Genomic DNA, 23,120 nt, shown 5'->3' on the forward strand with positions numbered 1-23,120 from the left:
TATCTCCAAAAGCCTTGATGTTCACGTGTCCACGGTAAGACAGACTGTCTACAAATGGAGAAAGTTTAGCACTGTTGCTACTCTCCCTAGGCATGGTCGTCCTGTAAAAATGACTGCAAGAGCACAGCGCAGAATGCTGCAAGAGGTAAAGAAGAATCCCAGAGTGTCAGCTAAAGACCTACAGAAATCTCTGGCACATGCTAACATTTTTGTTGACACATCTACAATAAGGAAAACATTAAACAAGAATGGAGTACATGGGAGGACACCACGGAGGAAGCCATTGCTGTCCAAAAAGAATATTGCAGCACGTTTGAAGTTTGCAAAACAGCACCTGGATGTTCCACAGCACTACTGGCAAAATATACTGTGGACAGATGAAACCAAGATTCAGTTGTTTGGGAAGAACACACAACACTATGTGTGGAGAAAAAAAGGCACAGCACACCAACATCAAAACCTCATCCCCACTGTAAAACATGGCGGAGGGAGCATCATGGTTTGGGGCTGCTTTGCTGCCTCAGGGCCTAGACGGATTGTTGTCATTGATGGGAAAATGAATTCCAGAGTTTATCAAGACATTTTGCAGGAAAACGTACGACCATCTGTCCGCCAACTGAAGCTCCGCAGAGGATGGGTGATGCAACAGGACAATGACCCAAAGCATACAAGTAATTCAACAAAACAATGGCTGCAACAACACAGAATACGCCTTCTGGAGTGGCCCAGTCAGAGTCCTGACCTCATCCCGATTGAAATGCTGTGGCATGACCTTAAGAAAGCGATTCACACCACACATCCCAAGAATATTGCTACACTGAAACAGTTTTGTGAAGAGGAGTGGTCCAAAATTACTCCAGATCGTTGTGCAGGTCTGATCTGCAACTACAGGAAATGTTTGGTTGAGGTTATTGCTGCCAAAGGAGGGTCAACCAGCTATTAAGTCCAAAGGTTCACATACTTTTTCCTCCCTGCACTGTGAATGTTTACATGTTATGTGCAATTAAACCATGGCAACATCTAATGTTTGTGTAGTATTATGTTCAGTAGACTGTGTTCTTCTATTGTTGTGACCTAGATGATGTTCAGAGCACATTTTATGCCCAATTCATGCAAAACTCCACGTAATCCCAAGGGGTTCACATACTTTTTCTTGCAACTGTATATATATATATATATATATATATATATATATATATATATATATTCTCATACATGTGATGTTTTAAAATATATATTTATGCATAAATATATATATTTTTTAGCATACATTGTCCCATATAAACTCTCTATAATATTGTAGATACTATTTGATGGGAATGTGGTGCCAAGACACAAATCATCTCAACCCTTTTAAAAAGGATTGGGTGTAGTGTTGGCCAGAACTACAGAAGAAAAATATATGGGAGTCCTTATTTAAGATGACTGTAAAATGAGAAATCAGTGTGGCCTAGAAGTGAAAAAAGCCATCGAATTCTGAGGTACACCACTACAGGTATGAACAGCAGAAAGAAGAAGATCCTGATGTTCCTATATAGATCTTTAGTTAGACCTCACTTAGAAGTTGGTACAGACTTGAGGTAAGAAAGGAAAGTGGGGACATGAATGAAACCTTTAAAAACATTACGAGTGTGAATAATCTGCAGGAGGCAGTATTTTCAAAATGAAGCTAAAAACTCAAACTGGCAACAGGAAAGTTTTAAATCTAATCTTAGAATGTATTATTTTACTGAAGGCGTAATTGATGATCGGAACAGACTTGCAGCAGAGGTAGTGAGTCGACCACTTGATCTTTTTCAGCCACATGTAAATTTCTCTTCGCCTTCTGCAATACCAATCACATACTTTTAAGATTTGAATCTGATTGGCAGCTTAGGGAAGCTTAGCGCTGGCATTTTCTTTGCATCCAACTTGCTTTGTGTGGGAAGCTGCAATGATTCCAGATCAACCAAGAGATGCATTCCAGGATCACCAGATTACATACAAAAAAAGAATGGAGTGAACTAGTAAAGTGCAGTAGTGTCTGGATGAGAATCTGTACTACTCAGGAGATAGGATGTTCTCATTGTCTGCATCTCAATGTTTAAAGCAGTATTAAATCCAATAATAAAAATGTAATATATTGAAGCTTACTAATCATTAGATGTGGTGGCTGCATTAGTTTTCCTTTTAGACACCTCTGTACAGCACCATTGTCAGTCTGGGGGGAGGGGATGTTAGGTGGACTAGCAGATTTGCATACACTAAACAAATTGAAGGCAAACCCCAGCTAACAGTTACAGCAATAGTTTTGCTCGTTTTGATATAAAGGTTTTACATAAATAAATTAAATCTGAGAATTGGTAAGCTGCAATATAATAAATGTTTGCTTTTGGGTTTATTACCACTTTAATTTTCAATGTCAATTGAGGTATACCTTTAAACAGAAGAGAGCTGATATCTAATTATCTGTTGCTTTAGATTGCTGCTTATCATTTTACTTTACCCTCTGTTATAAATCCCATAGTTTGATTTTGACTTTTTCCTCTGAAAATCTAAGACACATTATTGCAGAACGTGTGAATCAATGTGTAAATGATTGTAATACAATTAAACTCTTACCCATGCACTTGGTGTTTTCTCAAAGCTATTGTAGGAAGAGGAACTTTTTGCACGCTGTGAAAGTTGGTCCAGAAATTTACTATTTTTCCTAGGGTTAAAAAAAATGACAAGCTTTAAAACATACTTAATGAATAGATCATTGAAATACAGTTGCAAGAAAAAGTATGTGAACCCCTTGGGATTACGTGGAGTTTTGCATGAATTGGGCATAAAATGTGCTCTGAACGTCATTTAAGTCACAACAATAGAAGAACACAGTCTGCTGAACATAATACTACACAAACATTAGATGTTGCCATGGTTTAATTGCACATAACATGTAAACATTCACAGTGCAGGGAGGAAAAAGTATGTGAGGCCCTAGCTTAATGACTTCTCCCAGAGCTAATTGGAGCCAGGAGTGAGCCAACCTTGACTCCAATCAGTGTGATGATATTGGATGTGTTGCTGACAGCTGTCCTGCCCTTAAAAAACACACACCTGTTTTGGATTTACTGGTTTCAAGAAGCACTGTCTGATGTGAACCATGCCTCGCAGAAAAGAGCTCTCAGAAGACCTACGATTAAGAATTGTTGACTTGCATGAAGCTGGAAAGGGTTACAAAAGTATCTCCAAAAGCCTTGATATTCATGTGTCCACGGTATGACAGACTGTCTACAAATGGAGAAAGTTTAGCACTGTTGCTACTCTCCCTAGGCATGGTCGTCCTGTAAAAATGAGTGCAAGAGCACAGCACAGAATGCTGCATGAGGTAAAGAAGAATCCCAGAGTGTCAGCTAAAGACCTACAGAAATCTCTGGCACATGCTAACATTTTTGTTGACACATCTACAATAAGGAAAACATTAAACAAGAATGGAGTACATGGGAGGACACCACGGAGGAAGCCATTGCTGTCCAAAAAGAATATTGCAGCACGTTTGAAGTTTGCAAAAGAGCACCTGGATGTTCCACAGCACTACTGGCAAAATATACTGTGGACAGATGAAACCAAGATTGAGTTGTTTGGGAAGAACACACAACACTATGTGTGGAGAAAAAAAGGCACAGCACACCAACATCAAAACCTCATCCCCACTGTAAAACATGGTGGAGGGAGCATCATGGTTTGGGGCTGCTTTGCTGCCTCAGGGCCTGGACGGATTGTTGTCATTGATGGGAAAATGAATTCCAGAGTTTATCAAGACATTTTGCAGGAAAACGTACGACCATCTGTCCGCCAACTGAAGCTCCGCAGAGGATGGGTGATGTAACAGGACAATGACCCAAAGCATACAAGTAATTCAACAAAACAATGGCTGCAACAGCACAGAATAGGCCTTCTGGAGTGGCCCAGTCAGAGTCCTGACCTCAACCCGATTGAAATGCTGTGGCATGACCTTAAGAGAGCGATTCACACCACACATCCCAAGAATATTGCTACACTGAAACAGTTTTGTGAAGAGGAGTGGTCCAAAATTACTCCAGATTGTTGTGCAGGTCTGATCTGCAACTACAGGAAACGCTTGGTTGAGGTTATTGCTGCCAAAGGAGGGTCAACCAGTTATTAAGTCCAAAGGTTCACATACGTTTTCCTCCCTGCACTGTGAATGTTTACATGTTATGTGCAATTAAACCATGGCAACATCTAATGTTTGTGTAGTATTATGTTCAGCAGACTGTGTTCTTCTATTGTTGTGACTTAGATGACGTTCAGAGCACATTTTATGCCCAATTCATGCAAAACTCCACGTAATCCCAAGGGGTTCACATACTTTTTCTTGCAACTGTACATCAGTGGAATGGGGGTTAGAGCCAAACACTGGTTTATTATATCTCTCAGGGGCACCAGAGAGAAGACTTTTTTGCTAGAATTCCTGAATCTGCCACCTGCTTCTCACTCCTTCTACTATAATCTCTGCAATGTGAAGTCAATGAAAAATCCACTGGTGAGGATGGCAGTCATGACAGCTGAGCTGACTTACGGTGCCCACACCTCTCCGCGGCTTTCGACACAGTTGACCACCCCCACCTCCTCAAAAAACTACACTCCCTTGGCCTCAGAGACTCCGCTCTCTCCTGGCTCTCATCCTACCTATCACAGCGCTCCTTCAGCATTACCTATAACACTACCACCTCCCCCTCACTCCCCCTCTCTGTCAGGGTCCCTCAAGGCTCTGTCCTCGGGCCCCTTCTCTTCTCCATCTACACCTCCTCCCTTGGCCAACTGATACACTCTCACGGCTTCAACTATCACCTCTATGCCAACACGCAAATCTACCTCTTGACCCCTCGCCTCATCCCTTCAGTCTCCGCCCGAATCACTAGCCTACTGAACGACATATCAGATTGGATGTCGCTCCACTTCCTTAAACTGAACCTCTCCAAAACCGAGCTCCTAGTTTTCCCCCCAGCCTGCGCACCCCCTACTGACTTCTCTATCACGTCCAACAATGCCACCATCAGGCCCACCCCGCAAGCCAGAGTACTTGGTGTAATTCTAGACTCCAATCTATCCTTCCAGCCCCAAGTCCAATCGCTAACAAACTCATGCAGACTCCACCTCCGCAACATCGCCAAACTACGCCCATTCCTAACCCCAGAAACCACTAAGCAACTCATCCACTCCCTCATTATATCACGATTTGATTACTGCAACTCCCTCCTCACTGGCCTGCCTCGCCACAGGCTATCCCCGCTTCAGTCGATCCTGAATACGGCGGCCAGACTCATCCACCTTACCAACCACTCTGTTTCCACCACCACCCCCCCTCTGCCAATTCCTCCACTGGCTTCCGATTTCCCAATGGATCAAATTCAAAATGATGTTTAAAGCTGTCCATAATTCTGCCCCAAACTAAATCACCGACCTAATATCAAAATACCACCCAAAACGCACTCTCCACACCTCACAAGACCTCCTTCTCTCTAGTTTCCTGGTCTCCTCCTCCCATGACCGCCTCCAGGACTTCTCCAAGGCATCACCCATCCTCTGGAACTCCCTACCCCAATCCATCAGACTATCACCTACTCTCTTCTCCTTTTAGGCGCACCCTGAAAACTCACCTCTTCAGGGAAGCCTACCCCGCCCTCTGCTAATTGCCGATCTCCTCCACTCTTCCTACCACTCCATCCCCCACAGCTTTTCCTCTCGTACCACTATCCCCTCCCTCCTAGATTGTAAGCTCCAAGGAGCAGGGCCCTTTAACCCCTCGTGTATCGCACTGTATTGTTATTGTACTGTCTCATGTATTGTTTCCCATTGTAATGTACAGTTGGCGCTATATAAATACTGTATAATAATAATATAATAATAATAATAACTAGAAAAGATACAATTTCTGGTGAAATTGTGTGAAGTGTTCTTGCCTCCACCAGTAGTCTACAACTGGGGTGGGCGGAGTAACTGGGTGGAGTGGCTTGAGTAACTGTTGTGTGGTTGGAGTGGCTGGAGTAACTGTGAAAAGGTTTTGTCAGCTCCCACTCTAGTTTTGAACATTCCGCCATTCATTCCTATGGGACCAATTTCACCACAAAAACGTCAATATTTCATGAACAATTTGGCGAACGTTCCACAAAGTAATAGCACACCAATCGGGAACAATCCGCACGTTTCTGTATATTACTGTCTATGTAGTGTAAAAACTGTGGGAGGAGTTAGGGTGGTAAATTTGGCTATAATAATAAGAATATATATGTGAGATAACAGTGAGTGGTCTTGCCATACAAGAACACTTACAAATGAGTGAATTATTGCAAATATATTGCTGGCAGGTGTATATTTGAAATTTACTGGCAAGTGCAGATTTCACCTCTGTCCAATAGGTGGCACTATGCCGTTATACAGGTGGACTGAAACTTCACCTATGGGTTCTTTCTATATCTGATACTTGAGAGCCATGGATGGGTTCTTTCAATATTTGATATTTTTTTTATCTTTTCCCTAAATTTCTGGGATGTGGCACCTAGGCATGTTATTTCTGTTACAGGTAAAATGGAGTCTGTTAGAGTAAATGTCCCCTCATGGACTATGTCAGTGTCTCAGAGGAGCCAGCTGTCTGATTTGACAATGCAACCTCTAGTAACCTTTGGTGGCCACCTTGATGTGGGACCTTATAAAATAGGTTGTCCGCACTGTTCAGGTGTGCTTGGAACAAGTGATAGGTCAGGGACAGACACCCCACTTGTTAAGGATAGCGAAGCACAGAAAAAGGTTCCTGGCAAGTAGGGTCTGAACAAGGACAACACTTGCCTTTAGGAAACATTCTGGTAGGAATGTGGGGATTATCCCAGTGTCATTACAGTGTTGTCACAGTACACCACCAACCACCACACCTCCAGAAGAAGTTGTCCTCTGGTAATACAGGCCCAAGCCTTAGAACACTATGTAAACTCCAAGTGCTCTATTGCCTTACACCAATGCCTACAAGTATTGTCATTCATTACTGCTATTCTATATTCAATATATAGGATAACCATAGCATCAAGAACTGTGTGTGGCACTCCAGGTTTGGGCCCACCTACAAGTTCTTCCACCATATTGTGAACTAGTCCATTCAGGGTATAAAGCAGAACATGCACAGGCCCCCTTATACAAACAGGCCATGCTCCATAAAATCACCAGATAACCCACTCCCACAGTCCTCATAAGCTAAAATGGACCAGCTCCAGCCCCTTACTTACCCGCAATTGCAGCCCAGTGTTTACAGTAGTAATGAATTATCTTTGATTGATTCTGACAAGACTATATACTGGAGATTTCTAGGCTCATTATATGACCCCCTTCAAGTCAGTGGGGACTAAGTGTGCATTTCAAGGTCAGTTGCAATAAGACCCAGGTCTACTGAACAAATGAATGGCAACCACACCAGCCTATAACTGGCATTTACAGCAAGGAGCACATGGAAAGACGAGGCATATCAAAGAAAAATTCCCAGATCACTTACCAGCCAGTGCCACTTTCTAAAAGTTCAGATTAAAACCAAGGGGTTTAGCTTGCACGCATTTGCAAATTTATGTGTAGGCTTCAGCAGCCACATCACAGCACCCCAGTGTACTGCAGTCCTAACTCTATAATTTTGAGAGTTTCCTCAGTTGGTGCACTTAACCATCTCTGGACCAACAATGTACCTGCACATTGCTGGACTTTCTGTGGTTGTACTGAAATAATGCCTGCAACTGCAGGCATCACCCCAGTACCGTTTTTTTACAGGCAGCAGCTACTAGCCACTCAATTGCTTGTACAAGCACTGCCTCCTACTGATCTCTTGGGATCTCCCATCCCACCATTAGTCTCGAGTGACCAGCTGGCCGGATTTCCGAACAAAGCAAGAATCGGCTTTGATCAGCTCTCCTTTATTGTTAGCTGGAGGTGACGGCCTGACATCACTTCCGATTTACTTGGAAGCGTTCAGCAAAATTTTTATATTCTGAAAGCATTCAAAAACACCAATCTTGGTGTTTTTAATGCTTTCAAGCGCAGAGGAGGGATTGGGGGTCTCATAGACCCCAGGTCACGCCATAAAAAAACCTGTCACGTCTATTGCTGTTAGTATATAATGTATCTTTTGTACTGGGCTGGCTTCTTGTTTGTGTTGATCCCGTAAATGATTGTGTAATGTATGTTCACACATCATTATAAATGAAAACTAGTGATGTTGCCCTTTCTTGTTGGGAGGTCTTGTGGCCTTGGTTATGTTATAAAGGGTCTACCTCTTTTGCTTTCATGACATTGTTTATTTATATGGGGCAGGTAGTACAAGTCAATTGTTTTGGCTGCAGTTACAGCATTGAATTCAAACTTCCAGCTGGTCCAATTTTGAATTCCTATTTTGGAGACCAATCCTTCTTTCCCTCTTTCCTCCATAGCTGTCCCTAGGTTTATTCTAAAGTGGAGATCTGTATACCAGATTGTACTATTTAGTAACCAAAATACTCACGATGCTGTAAATTTATGTCAAATCTCAACATGTATGCTGCTATGAAATCCTAGTAAAGGGATAATTGTGTGTTTAAATTGTACAGTATATTTATACTAAAAGGCATTGGTTATTCTCATTTCAGATTGTTGGAAGGTTTGATTTGACTCTGTGATTAACTTAAAGTGGAACTTCACCCAAAGAGGAAGTTCCCCTTTTCTGTCTTCCACTCCCTCCTGCAACACCTTTGAACACAAATTTTAATTTTTGGTGAGTGGGTACCTAGTTTTAACAGGTACGTGCCTCCCACTTCCACTTGTATCACCTAGGAAGTTTGGCCCCCGCTCTTTCATGTCACAGGTCCCAGAAAGATGCAGGACCATTCACAAACTGCAGCCGGCTTGCGCAGACCCAGCAGGAAGCTGGCTGTGCAGCCACTAGGTCAGTACTCACAACCAACTTCCCATAGTGAAGATGCTGGCGCCGGGAAACCGAAGACCAGTGAAGAAACTGACCCCGGGGGAGGACAGCACTGGACTCCTGGACAGGTAAGTGTCCTTATATTAAGAGTTAGCAGTAAAGACTACAGTTTTTGTAGCTGCTGTCTTTTATTTTTTTTTGGGGCTACTAAAGATCCTCTTTACGATTACATACTTATACAACTTATGTAACTACTATGATATATTTTAGCAGCCAAAAACGTCTGGGAATGCACTATATTGGCACCGGCTTCAAGGGATAAGAGGGACAGTGGAAATGGTTGCCCCATTGTAAGGTGATATCACTGCCCAGGCACTGCATCCTTTGTTGATGCTCTCTCCTCTTCCTTAAAGTTGGCTGCGGGGGGGAGGTCACATGACATAGACATCTTTATTTTACAGGCTAGATAGTATAGAGTTTAGAATTGGTGTTGGAGCAGGTTTAAAGTTAGATAGGTGTAGACCAGACTTCTACTTTAAGGTTAAAGATTGACTTGAGAAGGGTGCAAGTGATCGGTCTTTAGTTTTTCAAATCAACAATGACTTTGACTTGATTTTGCATTGATTTTGCATTGATTTTGCATTTGCGCGGTTTTTTTTTATTTGTTATTAATAACTGAACAATCAAAACTGCCCTTTAAATAGGCTGACATTCTCATAGTAGCATGTAGTAGCTGGCATTGTCCTTTCTCATAAAAGGCAGCATTTGATGTAGATTAGCTGGTGCAATCTGTTTGCACACTTTACACTAGAAAATACTGTTAGATTAATGTGCACAGCTTGGAAAGCAAGCTCATAGGCATTCAATAAATTGCTTTCATTATTACACTCTGGAGAGCCTCTTTGAAAAGACTATAAAAGCCTAGTTTTCTGCCTGTTAGCTAAATAATTGACCTGCCTTTAAATCACCAGGAGGGAGTAATTTGCCTAAAACTAAAGAAATCATAAAACAGTTTAAGACAAAACTAAAACTTCTGAATGCATTGTATGTTGTAAAGCAAGTCTGCACCTTCATTATTAACTGCCATCTAGGTGATATAACAGGCAAAGTGTAAAATATCCAGCACAGCTAGTGTATATTAATAATTTAATTTGGTGTCCTCTTATACAGCTTATTCTGTGTTGTCAAACAAATGAAACAACTGCAGCCGTACAGCTTCACAAATATTGGATTAAAAGAAGGCCATTTTAAATAAGAGACACAAAAAACTATTGAGAAACAACCTTCCTTCAAGCACAAAGAAGATGCTGCTACAAATGCAAATCTGGTCTGTTCCCTGGTATGGTTTCCTCTTATAACTTATCATTCCTAAGTGATGACGATCATAAGTTTTGAACTGAGGTGCTACAGAAGGATCTTGAAAATCAGCTGAATGGACATGATCACAAATGAAGAGATGATGTAAAGACCAAATGCAAATGAAGGAAATACACTTCTGTTTGAAGGAATATTGAAGAGAAAATACCACTTTTTGGCCATATTGCAAGAAAATCAGTTGGGTAGGAGTTATGCAAGAGTGTGGAAGAGGGCAAGGTGAAAAAAAAAGAGAACATATTGGTTGAATGACATTCAAGAAATGACAGGCAGCTGTGATGAAAAGCAGAAGGTTAACCTTTCAAAAGACAAGGCCAAATGGAAAGGCGTAGTGGAAGCAAGGTTCCCAGTTTGAAGTTCACCAAAGACTGCAAGAGATCATGGTAGTGAAAATGGTACTGGTAAGCTGAGCTTTGCTTCAGACCTCTGTGTAGTATTATGAAAAGTTTTCTTCCCCCTTGTACTTCTAAAAGCAAATTAGGGCACTTTCCTACTGTGGTTCTGTCATTGAACCAAGCTCATCCCATTACAATCTGCATTGCTCACAGAGAACTATTACTGTATATTTGTGTGGAATAGCACACAACAAATGAAATTGTCAGCTTCGGGTCAAAGAGAACAGCACAATTTTTGTAGTTAAAGTGGCCCTAAAGGCATAGTCAAAATGACATAAATGATGCATTCTGTCAATAGCATTAACAAAACAATAGTCCCCCTGTACATTTTTTTGATCCTGCTTTTATTTTTCAACTTCCTTTAAAACGTCAAGCTGTCATACAAAAGTGGAAGTTAAATGTTTGAGACAAACTATTTAACACTGATTGAGGTGCTTACAATGGCCAGTATTTATGCATTTAGTTAAAATCTCTAAAGAAAATAATGTTTCTGTAACGAACACTGTAAAGTCCATCTAAATCTACTAGTCCCTCTAATACTACCCTCCATACAGTGTTGCTATCCAATGCTCCTTCATAGGTAGAGGAGCCCCCCTTTCACAGAAAGTGTGTTATTGGCCAGATCACCAGGTAAAAATAAAGCTTAAAAAAAGGAAACAATTGCAGCTACAAAATCCAAAGAATGATAAGCTGCAATATATGCATTACATTTTTTGTTTTTGCCATCAATACTGCTTTAAATCTGAACTCCAGGCAAACAGGTTAATACAGGGTAAATAGGTAAAAAGATGAAATACATATAAGGGAACTGATAAGGGAGTTCAGCGTTAAAGCGGTATTGACGGCTGACAGTTCTGCTTTGGCTGCACTGAAATCCTAACCAGTGTCATCAGCTCTGTTCCAGACTATGGAACACCTCCCCCATAAGTCATGGAAATAAAGAGAATTGTGGTGCTCTGTCATCCAAGAGAAGATAATTAGGCAGGGCTGACAACACTGACTGGTGCCTTCAGTGCTGCAGAGGAACGGTGTTGTCAGCTTAAAGGATAAGTTCACCTTTCATAACATGTTACACCCATACATGTTTTGAATGGACCAGCCCCCACTCCCCCTCTTTGAAGCTATCAGGGGAACTTCTCTCCCCCTAGCTGTCAAAATAAAAAAAAAACGCGGCTGCACGGGGCTCCACCCGCACACATCACTCATTCACTGTCCTCTCTGAATGAGAAAACTACAAGTCCCAACAGCCTTAGAGGCTGTTGGCTTGTAGTTCTCAATGAAGTACAATAGCGCGGCAAGCGTTTTGGTAGTTCATTGATTCTTCCTGTCAGTATATCTGCTTGCCCATATATCGCGTACTGACAGGTCTGCAGGAGACCTGCATGGCATCAGCGATCTGCTGATCTTTGGTGCAATGCTTTACAGGCTCCAAAAAAATGTGCATTTATTTTTGGTCAAAAGGTGAACTTATCTATTAAACAGGAAGTTAGGAACACACAGGATTTGTGTTAGGATCAACAGGTATTTTTTTTATTCTTGCAGTATAGACTAAGCTTTTTTTATACTTACTCCGGATGTCTTCAGGCCATTCATGCTTAGTTTTCTTCCTCTTTGAATCTTCTCCAACGATGGGAAGTCCTCAATGACGCAAAGTGCAGTGCTGACAGGATGAAATTAGTGCTGCCCTCTGTATCATTGTCTATGAGTGTAGGGTACCATGCTGATGCTTCATTAGGGGGCAGATTTATGATGCCCTACACTCATAGGATGTTTCCTGGCTAATTCTGAGAGTCATTCAACCTCAAAGACCGAGGACATCTAGTAATAAAATGGATTTACTGAGGATTATTTTTTAAAACTTTCGTTTGACTTTACAGGCTAAACTACTTGGGCAAGTTAAATTCTTGCTACTAAGTGACTAACCTCTTACTGGCAGTCACTCCATTATGCTAGAGCTACAAAGAAAATTTTCAGTATGTAAATAATGCTAATAAAATCACTAGTGATTAATCACTAGGAGTAGCATCTGATCGGTAAACAGAAAAAAAAATCTCTCTATTGAGTAAGCTAAGCAAATAGCATTTGAAGCATATTGTAGCATTTATGATTTTAGTATTGTGTGATCATGCTAATTGATCTATTACATTCTACCACATGCCATAAGGAGCCATTAATTCCATCTTTTTTTTCACTGTTTAGTTGTTGCTCCTAGCACTTTGGGCTGAAGTACACAGCCACAATTATTGCCATACACTGACCAGATCAACATATTTCAGCAGAGGGTACACCGAGGTGTGTCTGATCAGCCATGGACAGGAAGCCTGTAGAAATCAATGACAGGCTGACACTATCCTCAGCTATTTGCACATGGAGCGATTACCTGCGGTTAGGGAGAGATGTGCAAATAAAAATTCTCCATGGTGACCTTATACTAATGAGGTGACTGACAGCAAGGGGTTTATTTACTAAAGCTGGAGAGTCCAAAATCAGACTCCCTTCTGCATAGAAACCAATCAGCTTCTAACCTCAGCTTGTTCAATGAAGCTTTGGCAATGAAACCTGGAAGGTGATTGGTTTCTATGCAGAAGGGTGTCTGATTTTGGACTCTCCAGCTTTAGTAAATAAACCCCCAAGTGTCTTCCAGCAGCAATGGATTAAAATTGCCCAGGCAGCCTAACACATTGAGGTTGATTTACTAAAGGCAAATAGACTGTGCACTTTGCAACAGATGCTACACTTTGCGAGGGGATTTTACCCAGAGCTTAGTGAATAAGGTGAAGCTCTGCTGAATTTCATCTCCAATCATGTGAAAGCAAAATGTTGTTTTTTAAAAAAATTGTATTTGCATGTGATTGGGTATTTTTTGCAAAGTTAAATTGCACCACGTTCCCTAAGATGTAGGGGAAATTTCCTTGCAAAGTGAACAGCCTATTCCGATATAATAAATCAACCCTATTGTGTACTGAGGTCTTGATAAAGTTTTGATGCAAATTTGTATATTCAGCAAATGATCTCTAAATAGAAAATTCCCCAAATTTCAATTAACCAAGAGCATGTTTTACTCATCCTCTGTGAATAAAATCAGTGTATATTCACTGAACTGCAAATAACTAAAAGATATTATGACATATAATTTAGTTTGCTCAGAGTTGAGCCATCTCTCTCTTGCAGACTTTCAGATGATTTTTGCTGTACTCTGGAAAATCCAGAGACAATGCCATTGCAAAACCTTTCACATATCATGTCAGTGACGTCCTTGTCTACACTGTAATTTTTGCTCAGTGCACTGAATTTGGCCAGTTACAATTCCAGGTGTTACATGAATTTCCTTGGCAAAAACATTGATTTTTTTGGTTGGTCTGTCAAACTTTATGAAAGAAGGGTATTTATAAAAAAAGAGCTGTGCCGTTGAAAAAGACAGGCTGGTATTTCAAATATCGAGATTTCAGACAGAACACTGCAATAGTAGCAAACTAAGATTTAAAAGACTTGCTTAGCTATTGCAACATGATGTATAATTGTTTTCCTCAAACTGATGCTGTTGGATTATATATTAAAAGTGTAGTATGGGAATTTGTTTTTTTAAAAAGTCATACCTAGGTGGATGCAGCATCAGTCCAATGCTGCATCTGTACCCCGCCGGCTCTAGGCGTGAGAACTCAGCAATCACATGACCGCTGTTCTGGGCTGTGGAGGGAGTGGGTGGCTCAAACTTTCATCGGATTGCTGAGAGGCTGAACCATGTGCCGTTCCAGACTCTGGGGTGGATCCTGAATTTAAAGTCGGGATCTTTCTCCAGCATGGACTGGCAGATTGCTGTCAGCTGACAGCGAGCTTCAGCCCGCTATCAGCTAAAAACAGGTCACAGGAGTGCAGAACAAACTGTGATCCACAGGAGAAATACAGCCAAAACAGCTTTGGCTGTGCTTCTCCTTTAAGATTCACTGTTAACACTTTTGCTCTGTTGAGCCATGTTTTGTTTATTTGTGAAATGTAATAAAAATTTAAAGGATAAGTTCATCTTTAAAATGTAAAATAAAATAGGTAAAAAATGTGTATTCATTATTATTTATTTATTTATTTTAGGAGCCTGTAAAGCATTTCACCCACGATTAGCAGATCACGGGTGCAGTGTCAGGCTCCTATAGACTATGTAGCTATCTGCCCGTATCTCCAATACTAGCAGGCAGTTATTGAATGACGGGAAGATAAATTAACTACCTAGAGCACTCACCAGTACCCTTGCAATTCAGTGAGAACTACGAGCCATCAGCTGAAAAAGACTGATGGTACTTGCAGTTGGATTAATTCACAAAACACTGTGAATGAAAGACACAGCTGGGCCCATTCTCTTTTTGAATTGAGATAGCGGATGCTGGGAGAAGATCCCTGGCCCACTGTCATAGGGAGGGCAGAAGGAGCAGGCAGATGCTGAACATGTTACGTGTTATACTCTAAATATGGGTGTAACATGTAACATGTTCACAAAGATAAAGTTATCCTTTCAATTAAAAAAAAAAATGACTTGTTTGAAGTAGTATGTATAAAAAAAAAATCAAGGGGTCGATTTACTAAAACTGGAGACTGTATAGAAACCAATCAGCTGCCAGGATTTTTTTTTGGCAAAGCTTAATTGGACAAGCTGAAGTTAGAAGCCGATTGGCTAGCATGCACAGCTGCACCAGATTTTGCACTCTTCAATTTTAGTAAATACAGTTTGCAACTAAATAATGTGAAGATGGTGTATGCATTATACAAGGGGCATTCAAGCAGTGTTGCTAACAGTCAGTACTTTTACTGGCAGCCAGTAAAAAAATGGGTACTTTTCTCCTACAATTAAATGTCAGTAACAAGATAGGTTGCCAGGTAAAAATATGGCTGTGACGCTCGCCTCAGAACTGCGCATGTGCAGTTCCGCTTTGGAGCCCGCCAAGACCATCTGAGTGCCTGCTACAGTGTGTTCGGGTGGCAGGTCTGGCGGAGGTGGTGCCTGAGCTTGTTATGTGATGTCATGGTGCAAGGTAGCTGAGCGGAGCCACTGGAGCCTCTTGTGCGGATTTGGGTGACGGAACAAGGCAAGGACTGGAGTGGACTGAAGGTACCACCTGGCATTGAGAAAGACTGTCATTATTGAGGGGACATGCAATGTTGATGAGGTGTCATCATCATCTGTGCTGCTGCATACTGCTGTCAGTGTGACTGTGAGAGTCGATTTCATGTGTGTGTTCTAATTTTTATAAAAAGCCACATATACTCCGGTCCAGAGATGACACAGTACTTCTCTCTCAAATAGGCTTAATCCAGAGAAGGGATTTAAAACATAGAGGATTCCATCTTAGTGTAGTATGTAGGCAGCAAGTTTCATGAATATTACAATTACACTTACAGGAAGCATGGATACAAACAATGTGTAACACAGCAGATAAGCACCATCGGAGTCTCCCCCAATATGCGGAATGATGTCACGTGTGTGGTCCAACCCAACGTGTTTCTCCGTAACACTCATCGTCTGGGCAACACCATGCCCTCCTGAGTCCTGTCCCTGAGCTACTTACCTATTATATCGAAAATAAAATAGGAAATATGATTTTTGCCTTAATATCTACCTTAAATCACATTGATAATTGCATTTTGTACTTGTTTGTAGCCTAAATTCTGAAATTTGCACTTAAAACTGTAATTTTGTAACTTTTGGTAATGCTAGTAAAAATTCAGCTAGTAAAATTTGGTTGTCATGTTAGTGAATTTCAATCTGGTAGGTTGGCAACGCTGCATTCAAGTCAAACTGGGACTTTTGAGTTTATATTAAAAGAGAACACACTTCAAGGAGTGGAAGCTGCATTTATTTTTCGACATACTCCCTTGCTACATTTATACACTTATCCCAGCATTTAACTAATGCCTGGGAAGCTTCGGCATAGAAAGATTTGTCAGTACGCCTGAACCATCCTAGGACAGCATGCTTCACTTTGTCATCATTGTGTTCACAGTTCCCACAGAAAAATTTGTCTCTTGTGCAATTTCAGGACAGGTTATGTGTCGATTATCCAGGATCAGGCCTTCCACATGCTGAATGTACACAGTAATTACTGCTGTGGGCTGGGAACCACCACAGCCGGGATTCTCACTGACGGACATGAATCCATTTTTTAAACATTTACACCATTGAAATGTCTTACTGCAGCTAAGTGTCTCATCACTGTACTGTTGTGAGGGATCCCTCTGTGCAGCCGTGTGATGGTGCCGGATCCCCTCGGGCCGCGGCAGAGCGAGTGCACATGCGCGGGAGCATGCGTGCGTGCATGCGCAGTAGCGTACACGTCACCACAAGGCGGGCTATTTAAACCCGCAATACAGTGTAATCAATGCCTTCTGGTCTATAACATCCTGCACTCCATAACCTGATTCTGTTGCCTGTATCCTGATCTGACCTAAGAAAGAACTCTGCCTGCACCGACCCCGGCTTATCCCTGATTATCCGCTTGCCTGCTCCCTTGTACTTGATTTGCTCGTTTGATCCTGACCCGGCTTGTCTGACTCTGCTGCACCTATTTACCTGCTGCTGCACCCACGGTCCTGCACCCGGCCTGCATCCTGGTCACCGCCATACTTACCTGCTGCTGCACCCACGGTCCTGCACCCGGCCTGCATCCTGGTCACTGCCATACTTACCTGCTGCTGCACCCACGGTCCTGCACCCGGCCTGCATCCTGGTCACCGCCATACCTGCCTGCTGCCGCATCCACGCTCCTGTGTCTGTTCCCAGCCTGCATCCTGATTGCCACCATACCTGCCTGCTGCTGCACCTATGTTCCTGCATCCGCACCTGGCCTGCCTCCGGATCTCCTGGGTCTTCGCCTACCTGCCACCAGCTCCAGATCTACCCGGCGCCACTCCTGGTTCCGTGCCCTCTTTCCCCACTATCAGGGGCTCTGAGCGGGAGTAGTAAGAGGACGTCTCCTCTCCACGTCAGGCTCCCCAATCAGGTACATGACAACTGTGCTTGAAGTCTTCTGTAGATATCTACGGGTTTTACGCCTTCGTTCACAAGAAACTTCAGCACCACACGCTGTTCTATGTACGCACTAACGTCTGCCATCTTCATTAACAGTCTCTGGACTGCCCCGTGGCACATGAGCGGCCTATCAGTAATGGGACGCACTTGCCACTTACTTCTGCATGTAGTACCGCCACTCTAGCATCCTTTTTGTTTATACCTGTAGAAATTAAAATTTTCACTTGAACACCCCTTGTATTATCCTGTCTACATTTATTGTCAATGGTCTTTTACCATGTCATTGTGTCCCTTGTTTCTTGTGTTTGTTGGATGTATTCTACTGCACTTTAACCTGTACCCTGTGTGGAAATTTTATAAATATTTTTACCAACAAAATAACATACAGATTTATATCCCCTCTAATGGTATTTCATCTAGTGAGATGTTAAGTACGCCTGCCTTGAAAAAAATATGGGAGCTGAAATTACTGGCTTCCTTCTGAAAAAAATGCTTTTTGCCAGGCTGTGGGGCTTTAATACTTATGAATACCAGTTAAGGAGCAATCATACAACAAATAAATGCAGGAAAAAAGTCAGAATTCCTAATCTCTATATTTGTTTCAAGGCATCCAGGTAACCAGTAACACGGGTCATCAACGTCATTTTACATATTTTTTCATGACTGGCTTTCTTTGAAAATTGCATTGCTAAGAATTCTAGATTTCAAGCAGTAAACATATATTGATTAAAAAGAAAAATATTTAAAAGGTAGTTGAGGTTTTTTGGCAAGGTTTCAAAGATTTCCACACCATCAGGGACATATAGTGACAACTGTGTATTCTTGGTGTGCCACATACCTTGAAGATTAGAGGTACCTGGGAGGCAGCTTTGTAAAAAGCCAAAACCTCCTCAACTGTCTCTCAAGGACTATGTTCTGATCAGCTCCTGGATTTGAGTTTCTCACTCTCATGAATTCCAGAAGAGAGATATCCTTTCTATCACTTGCTACCATTCTCACAGCTCCTGACCACTAAAATCACATATCTGTATATTCTAATTTACTGTACATTTTTATTTTCTCTTAATTTCCTTAACAAGTATATTTTAGACATTTGGATAAGCAGTAAGATGAGAAAATTAGTTTGTGCTTAATTCGGCACCTCAAAAGAATAAGTGACAGCTGTGCTAAGTAGCAATCAAGCAGAATTAAAAGTAAAATTGCACATTTTGTGGATTAACAGAAAGTTTTATGATTTTATTGCTTTTCCAAACGTCTAAAAAGTATCAAGTACAGTATCACTGGCAATCATTTTGCGAATGCAATGATGGTGAGGTTTTTGATTATTTGTGCATGGATTTGCTTTAAATGGGGATACATTCTATTTTTGGATGTAATGGATACATAAAAGGTCATGCATATCTTTTAAAAAGGTTTCCCATTTCACTTAATGGGAATAGGTTTTGGCAGTCGAGATAGACCTAGTGAACTGGAGCAAAGCTTGGTCTTCTGTAGCTAAATGCTCATTTAACACAGCTACCTTGGAGGCGGTATACAAGGTGCTTTTACATTGGTACTGGGTTTCACCCTGTGTCGCCCATGTATTTCCATCCTAAAGTGACCGTTGTTTTTGTGGCCATCAAGATGATGTTTTGCATACATGGTGGACATACCGTAAATGAAATGGGTTTTGGTCCTGTGTATTTGGCCTCCTCTTTACTCTGTTTCACCTACCTATGCGTAGAGAGGCCAAGTTTGCCTTATTACACTGCCCCATACCGGGTTTGTTTGCTCATCAGCGGAAGCTCGCCTCTTACCTCTCCTCTTTTTTCTATGCTACCAGAACGATAGCCCAAGCCTGGAAAAAAAAGGTCTGTCCCCTTCCAGGGGGTGAGCGACTGTATGACTACACTAATGCTCAGCAAACAGATGTCTAGTATTCGCAATGACTCTCAGGCTACCTTTCTCAAAATCTGGGAACCATGGATGACGTATGCCTTTCCCACTCTTCCTCAAGCCAGCTTGGTCCTACTTTGATGGACAGTCCTGTTGCTCCTGAGTCCTTGTCCCTCTCCTCCTTTAAGGCTTTCGACCCTCTGGCCAACTCCCTTCTCTCCCTGTTCTTTCTTTCACTCCCTACTTTACAGGTGCACAACTTATTTCCCCTGTCGCATCACCTTCTAGCCTAGTCTTTTATGTTCCTGCTCAGCTCTCTTACTCCCTTGCATCTAAATGAGCTGTGGAGGGTAAACTCACATGGGTATTGATGGATCCAAGGGACTCCTCGCTGCAGTAGGGGGAAAGCTCCTGGCCCTCTACCCTTTGAAGCTAACAATGTGTGTTTAGTTACTGCTGCTGTGCCAGTCCTTGATTGTCTTTATTTTGCCATCTTTTGCCTTTATGTAAGCTCACTGCCATTGCAAATACCACTGCAAGCCCCTGCGTAGGCAGATCTGTTGCTTATATATTTCTTGTTTCAACCAAATAAACATTATTGAAATAGAAAAAAAGTTTTCCATGGAGGACTATAAACCATTTCATTTATAAAATTTATTACAGGTACTTATATAGCACTGTCAATTTACATAGTACTTTACATATATATTGCACATTCACATCAGTCCCTAACCGCTAAGGAGCATACAATCTAAGGTCCCTAACTCACATTCATGCATACACATATTAGGGCCAGTGTGGACAGGAGTCAATTAACCTACCAGCACATCTTTGGAGTGTGAGAGGAAGCCCAAACAGGCACAGGGAGAACATGCAAACTCCACACCTGTATCGCCATTGCTGGGATTCAAACCAACGAACCTAGTGCTGCTATGCAGAAGGGCTAACCACTTAGCCATTGTGCTGCCTATTTTATGTAACTTTACAGATATATCATGATGTACTCTGGACAATCTGTGACAACAAACTCTGACAATTAAACATTGAAACTATTATCAGAAATTTGATGAAATTCACCTTATTATGTGTTTTTGTGACATTAGGTAACAAAGGAAGGAGTCAAGGCAGACTGTGTATAAGGCTTCATCCACACTGGGGCTTTTATAAACGCTTTTCTCCTAGCAGGAGAAAAGCATCTTGGAAAAGGCGCCTAAGCCATGTTTTTGCAAAGCCATTTAGCTGTGTACAGGCATGCCCTGTGCTTGGGCATACACAGTATTTATTATATAATATATACGGTTCACTTGTTCATGTCCAGGTTTGCAAAAATAGCTAAACTTTCACACAATTTCTTACATAACAGCCTCCTGCCTACCAGTATATGGATCCCCCGAGGATTTAAGGTACCATGTGCTGTATTCGCAGGACTGAGACCTTCCTTAGCAACACTTCAAATGCCGTGTGTGGTGATGACTGGTGGGCCCTTCATGCTACTCAGTAGCTCATTCTTCCTTTGCTCCTGCAGATCATTTCCCCTCCCTGCCAAGGACAGAATATGAAGAGAGGGGATGTTGGAGGGACCTTATTGTCTGCTACTGCAGCCTGAACTATGCCCTAGCAACAGGCCCAGGAGAATTTCAATTTCCTGCTGTCATGGCTGCACTGTAGACCTGCCCACCACTCTCGTAGCTGTAGTGGAGTGTGCAGGAAGCCCAAGGACAGGGCATTGTGGATGCCTGCCCATAGAGAGACTGGGATCCTGTGTCTGGGGCTCAGGTTTCCTGATGATTTCCAGGACTCCAGGACAGAGGAGCTGTCAGAGGAGCTGGCTGAGCTTTGCTGCTTGTAATAGTGGCAGAGAGGTGCTTAAAGTAGTATTAAACACAAAACAAAAGGTTATAATACAATGTTCATGTATTTTTGTGCAACAACTACTTCAGTACATCAGCATCCGTGTTCAGCAGAGATACATTCTTCAACCAGTATATGGCAATGTTTATACGCTTGTAGTTGCATCTCTGGTTAAATTCTATGTCTTTTTTCTATAAAAAAAAGTTCCTGTTTGCAGAGAAGCAGTAGATAAACACATGTTGACTGGGCACTGTCTGTTCTGTAGGGCTATATACAGAATCTTTAACACAAAAAATATAATATATTGCAGTTTACCAATGATTAGATGTGATGGCTGCATTCATTTTTATGCTTTTTCCCTCTGTTTACACCAGTAATATACCTCCTGTATTAGGGTGCCTACATCCTGTATGAAGGAGCAACAGAGACACCTTTGGACAGCAGCATCTTCGGGAGGGTAGTATTAGATACATTAGCAGATTTAGATGCACTAACAAATTAAAGCCAAACTCCAGCTCACACTTTTTAGGCAGTTATAACAAACTGTTTTTTCCTTTTGGGATAAAGGTTTTACTTAAATGAACGTAAGCTGATCATTGTAAGCACCCCTGTCAGTGTGAATGGGTTTGTCTCAACCCTGTAACTGGTACATCTGCAGGAGAGCTTGTGCTATTGAAAAACAACAGACTTACTCGCCAGATACCGAGGTGAAAATAAAAAAAAGAAAGCTTTAAAAGAAAATGCTGATGCAGATACCACATCTAAGAATTGGTAAACAGCAATATTGTTTGCTTTTGCGTTAAATACCACTTTAATGTTGCTGTCAGATTGCTGCTGCTAGAATTGCAGTGCTGCTGAGAAGGACCACACACTGCTGAGGGCTCATGTACTGTGCTACTGATTCAGTACTAGGAGCTGCATTTTGCCTGATCCTAGTCAGTAGCTGTGGCTAAATCCATCTACATCCATCCTGAGTGTGGGAGCGGCCATCTGAGGGTTGCAGCTGAGAAGACTTTGCCTAAGCACAAGGGTGGTGAGATGCCTATTGGCCACCATGATGTATTGTTCAGCTGTTGTTGATAATGTTGTACTTTAGGAAAGACGTTTTGCCCAGATGTGACTTGAACACTTAATCTCCCTGTGAATTACAAATCTCCCAGTCAAGAGTGTGCTCCCCAACAAGAGTTAAAGGCCCTAATGCCAGCAGCACTTTAGTAAGTTCTTCACTGGCCAGTGGTCTAGTCAGGGGCTGGGACCTGTAGTGAGGCCATCCTTGTGTATGTCAAAGATTGTATTGTTTTCTGACATTGTCTGTGAAGTTGTTCTAATCTGTATAAACTGCATTTATCTACCCATTCTTCCTTTCCAGGGATCTTGCCTTCTTTAATAAAGCCTTTTACAACAGTTCTGGGTGTGTTGGTATTACACAGGTTCAGGTACAGGGATGGTCATCACTGGAGCAAAGGAAAAAGGACCCAAACAAATCCAGCGACTCCTCCAGGGGTAGCGCTACAAATGCCCTGTTCCATGGAAACTCATGAAAAATGGAACACTCAGAAATCAAAAACTCATGCACAGAAAACAAAGGGCACATTTATTTCAACACACATCTTAGTGCGTTAGCTGTTTTACTGTATACTGTATGTAAGCAGGTTGAAAAATACGTAAAGAGTTAGATATTGGCACTGGCTAG

General features: G+C 41.8%; 1 protein-coding gene across 3 annotated transcripts in view; it reads right to left on the reverse strand.

Moving 5' to 3' along the window:
• The window catches only part of EPSTI1 (epithelial stromal interaction 1), a 105,406-nt gene that overhangs the window by 36,759 nt on the left and 45,527 nt on the right, over positions 1–23,120 (reverse strand). For all 3 annotated transcript variants that reach the window (XM_089668828.1, XM_089668827.1, XM_089668829.1), the window contains exon 7: positions 2,602–2,689. In XM_089668828.1, the coding sequence (XP_089524954.1) occupies positions 2,602–2,689 (88 nt within the window). The remainder of the gene's footprint in view (positions 1–2,601; positions 2,690–23,120) is intronic.

Source organism: Staurois parvus, unplaced genomic scaffold (assembly GCF_062004578.1).
Source record: "Staurois parvus isolate SC_StPar_1 unplaced genomic scaffold, SC_StPar_1.0 ptg000064l, whole genome shotgun sequence".
In the NCBI taxonomy this organism is placed as follows: Eukaryota; Metazoa; Chordata; class Amphibia; order Anura; family Ranidae; genus Staurois; species Staurois parvus.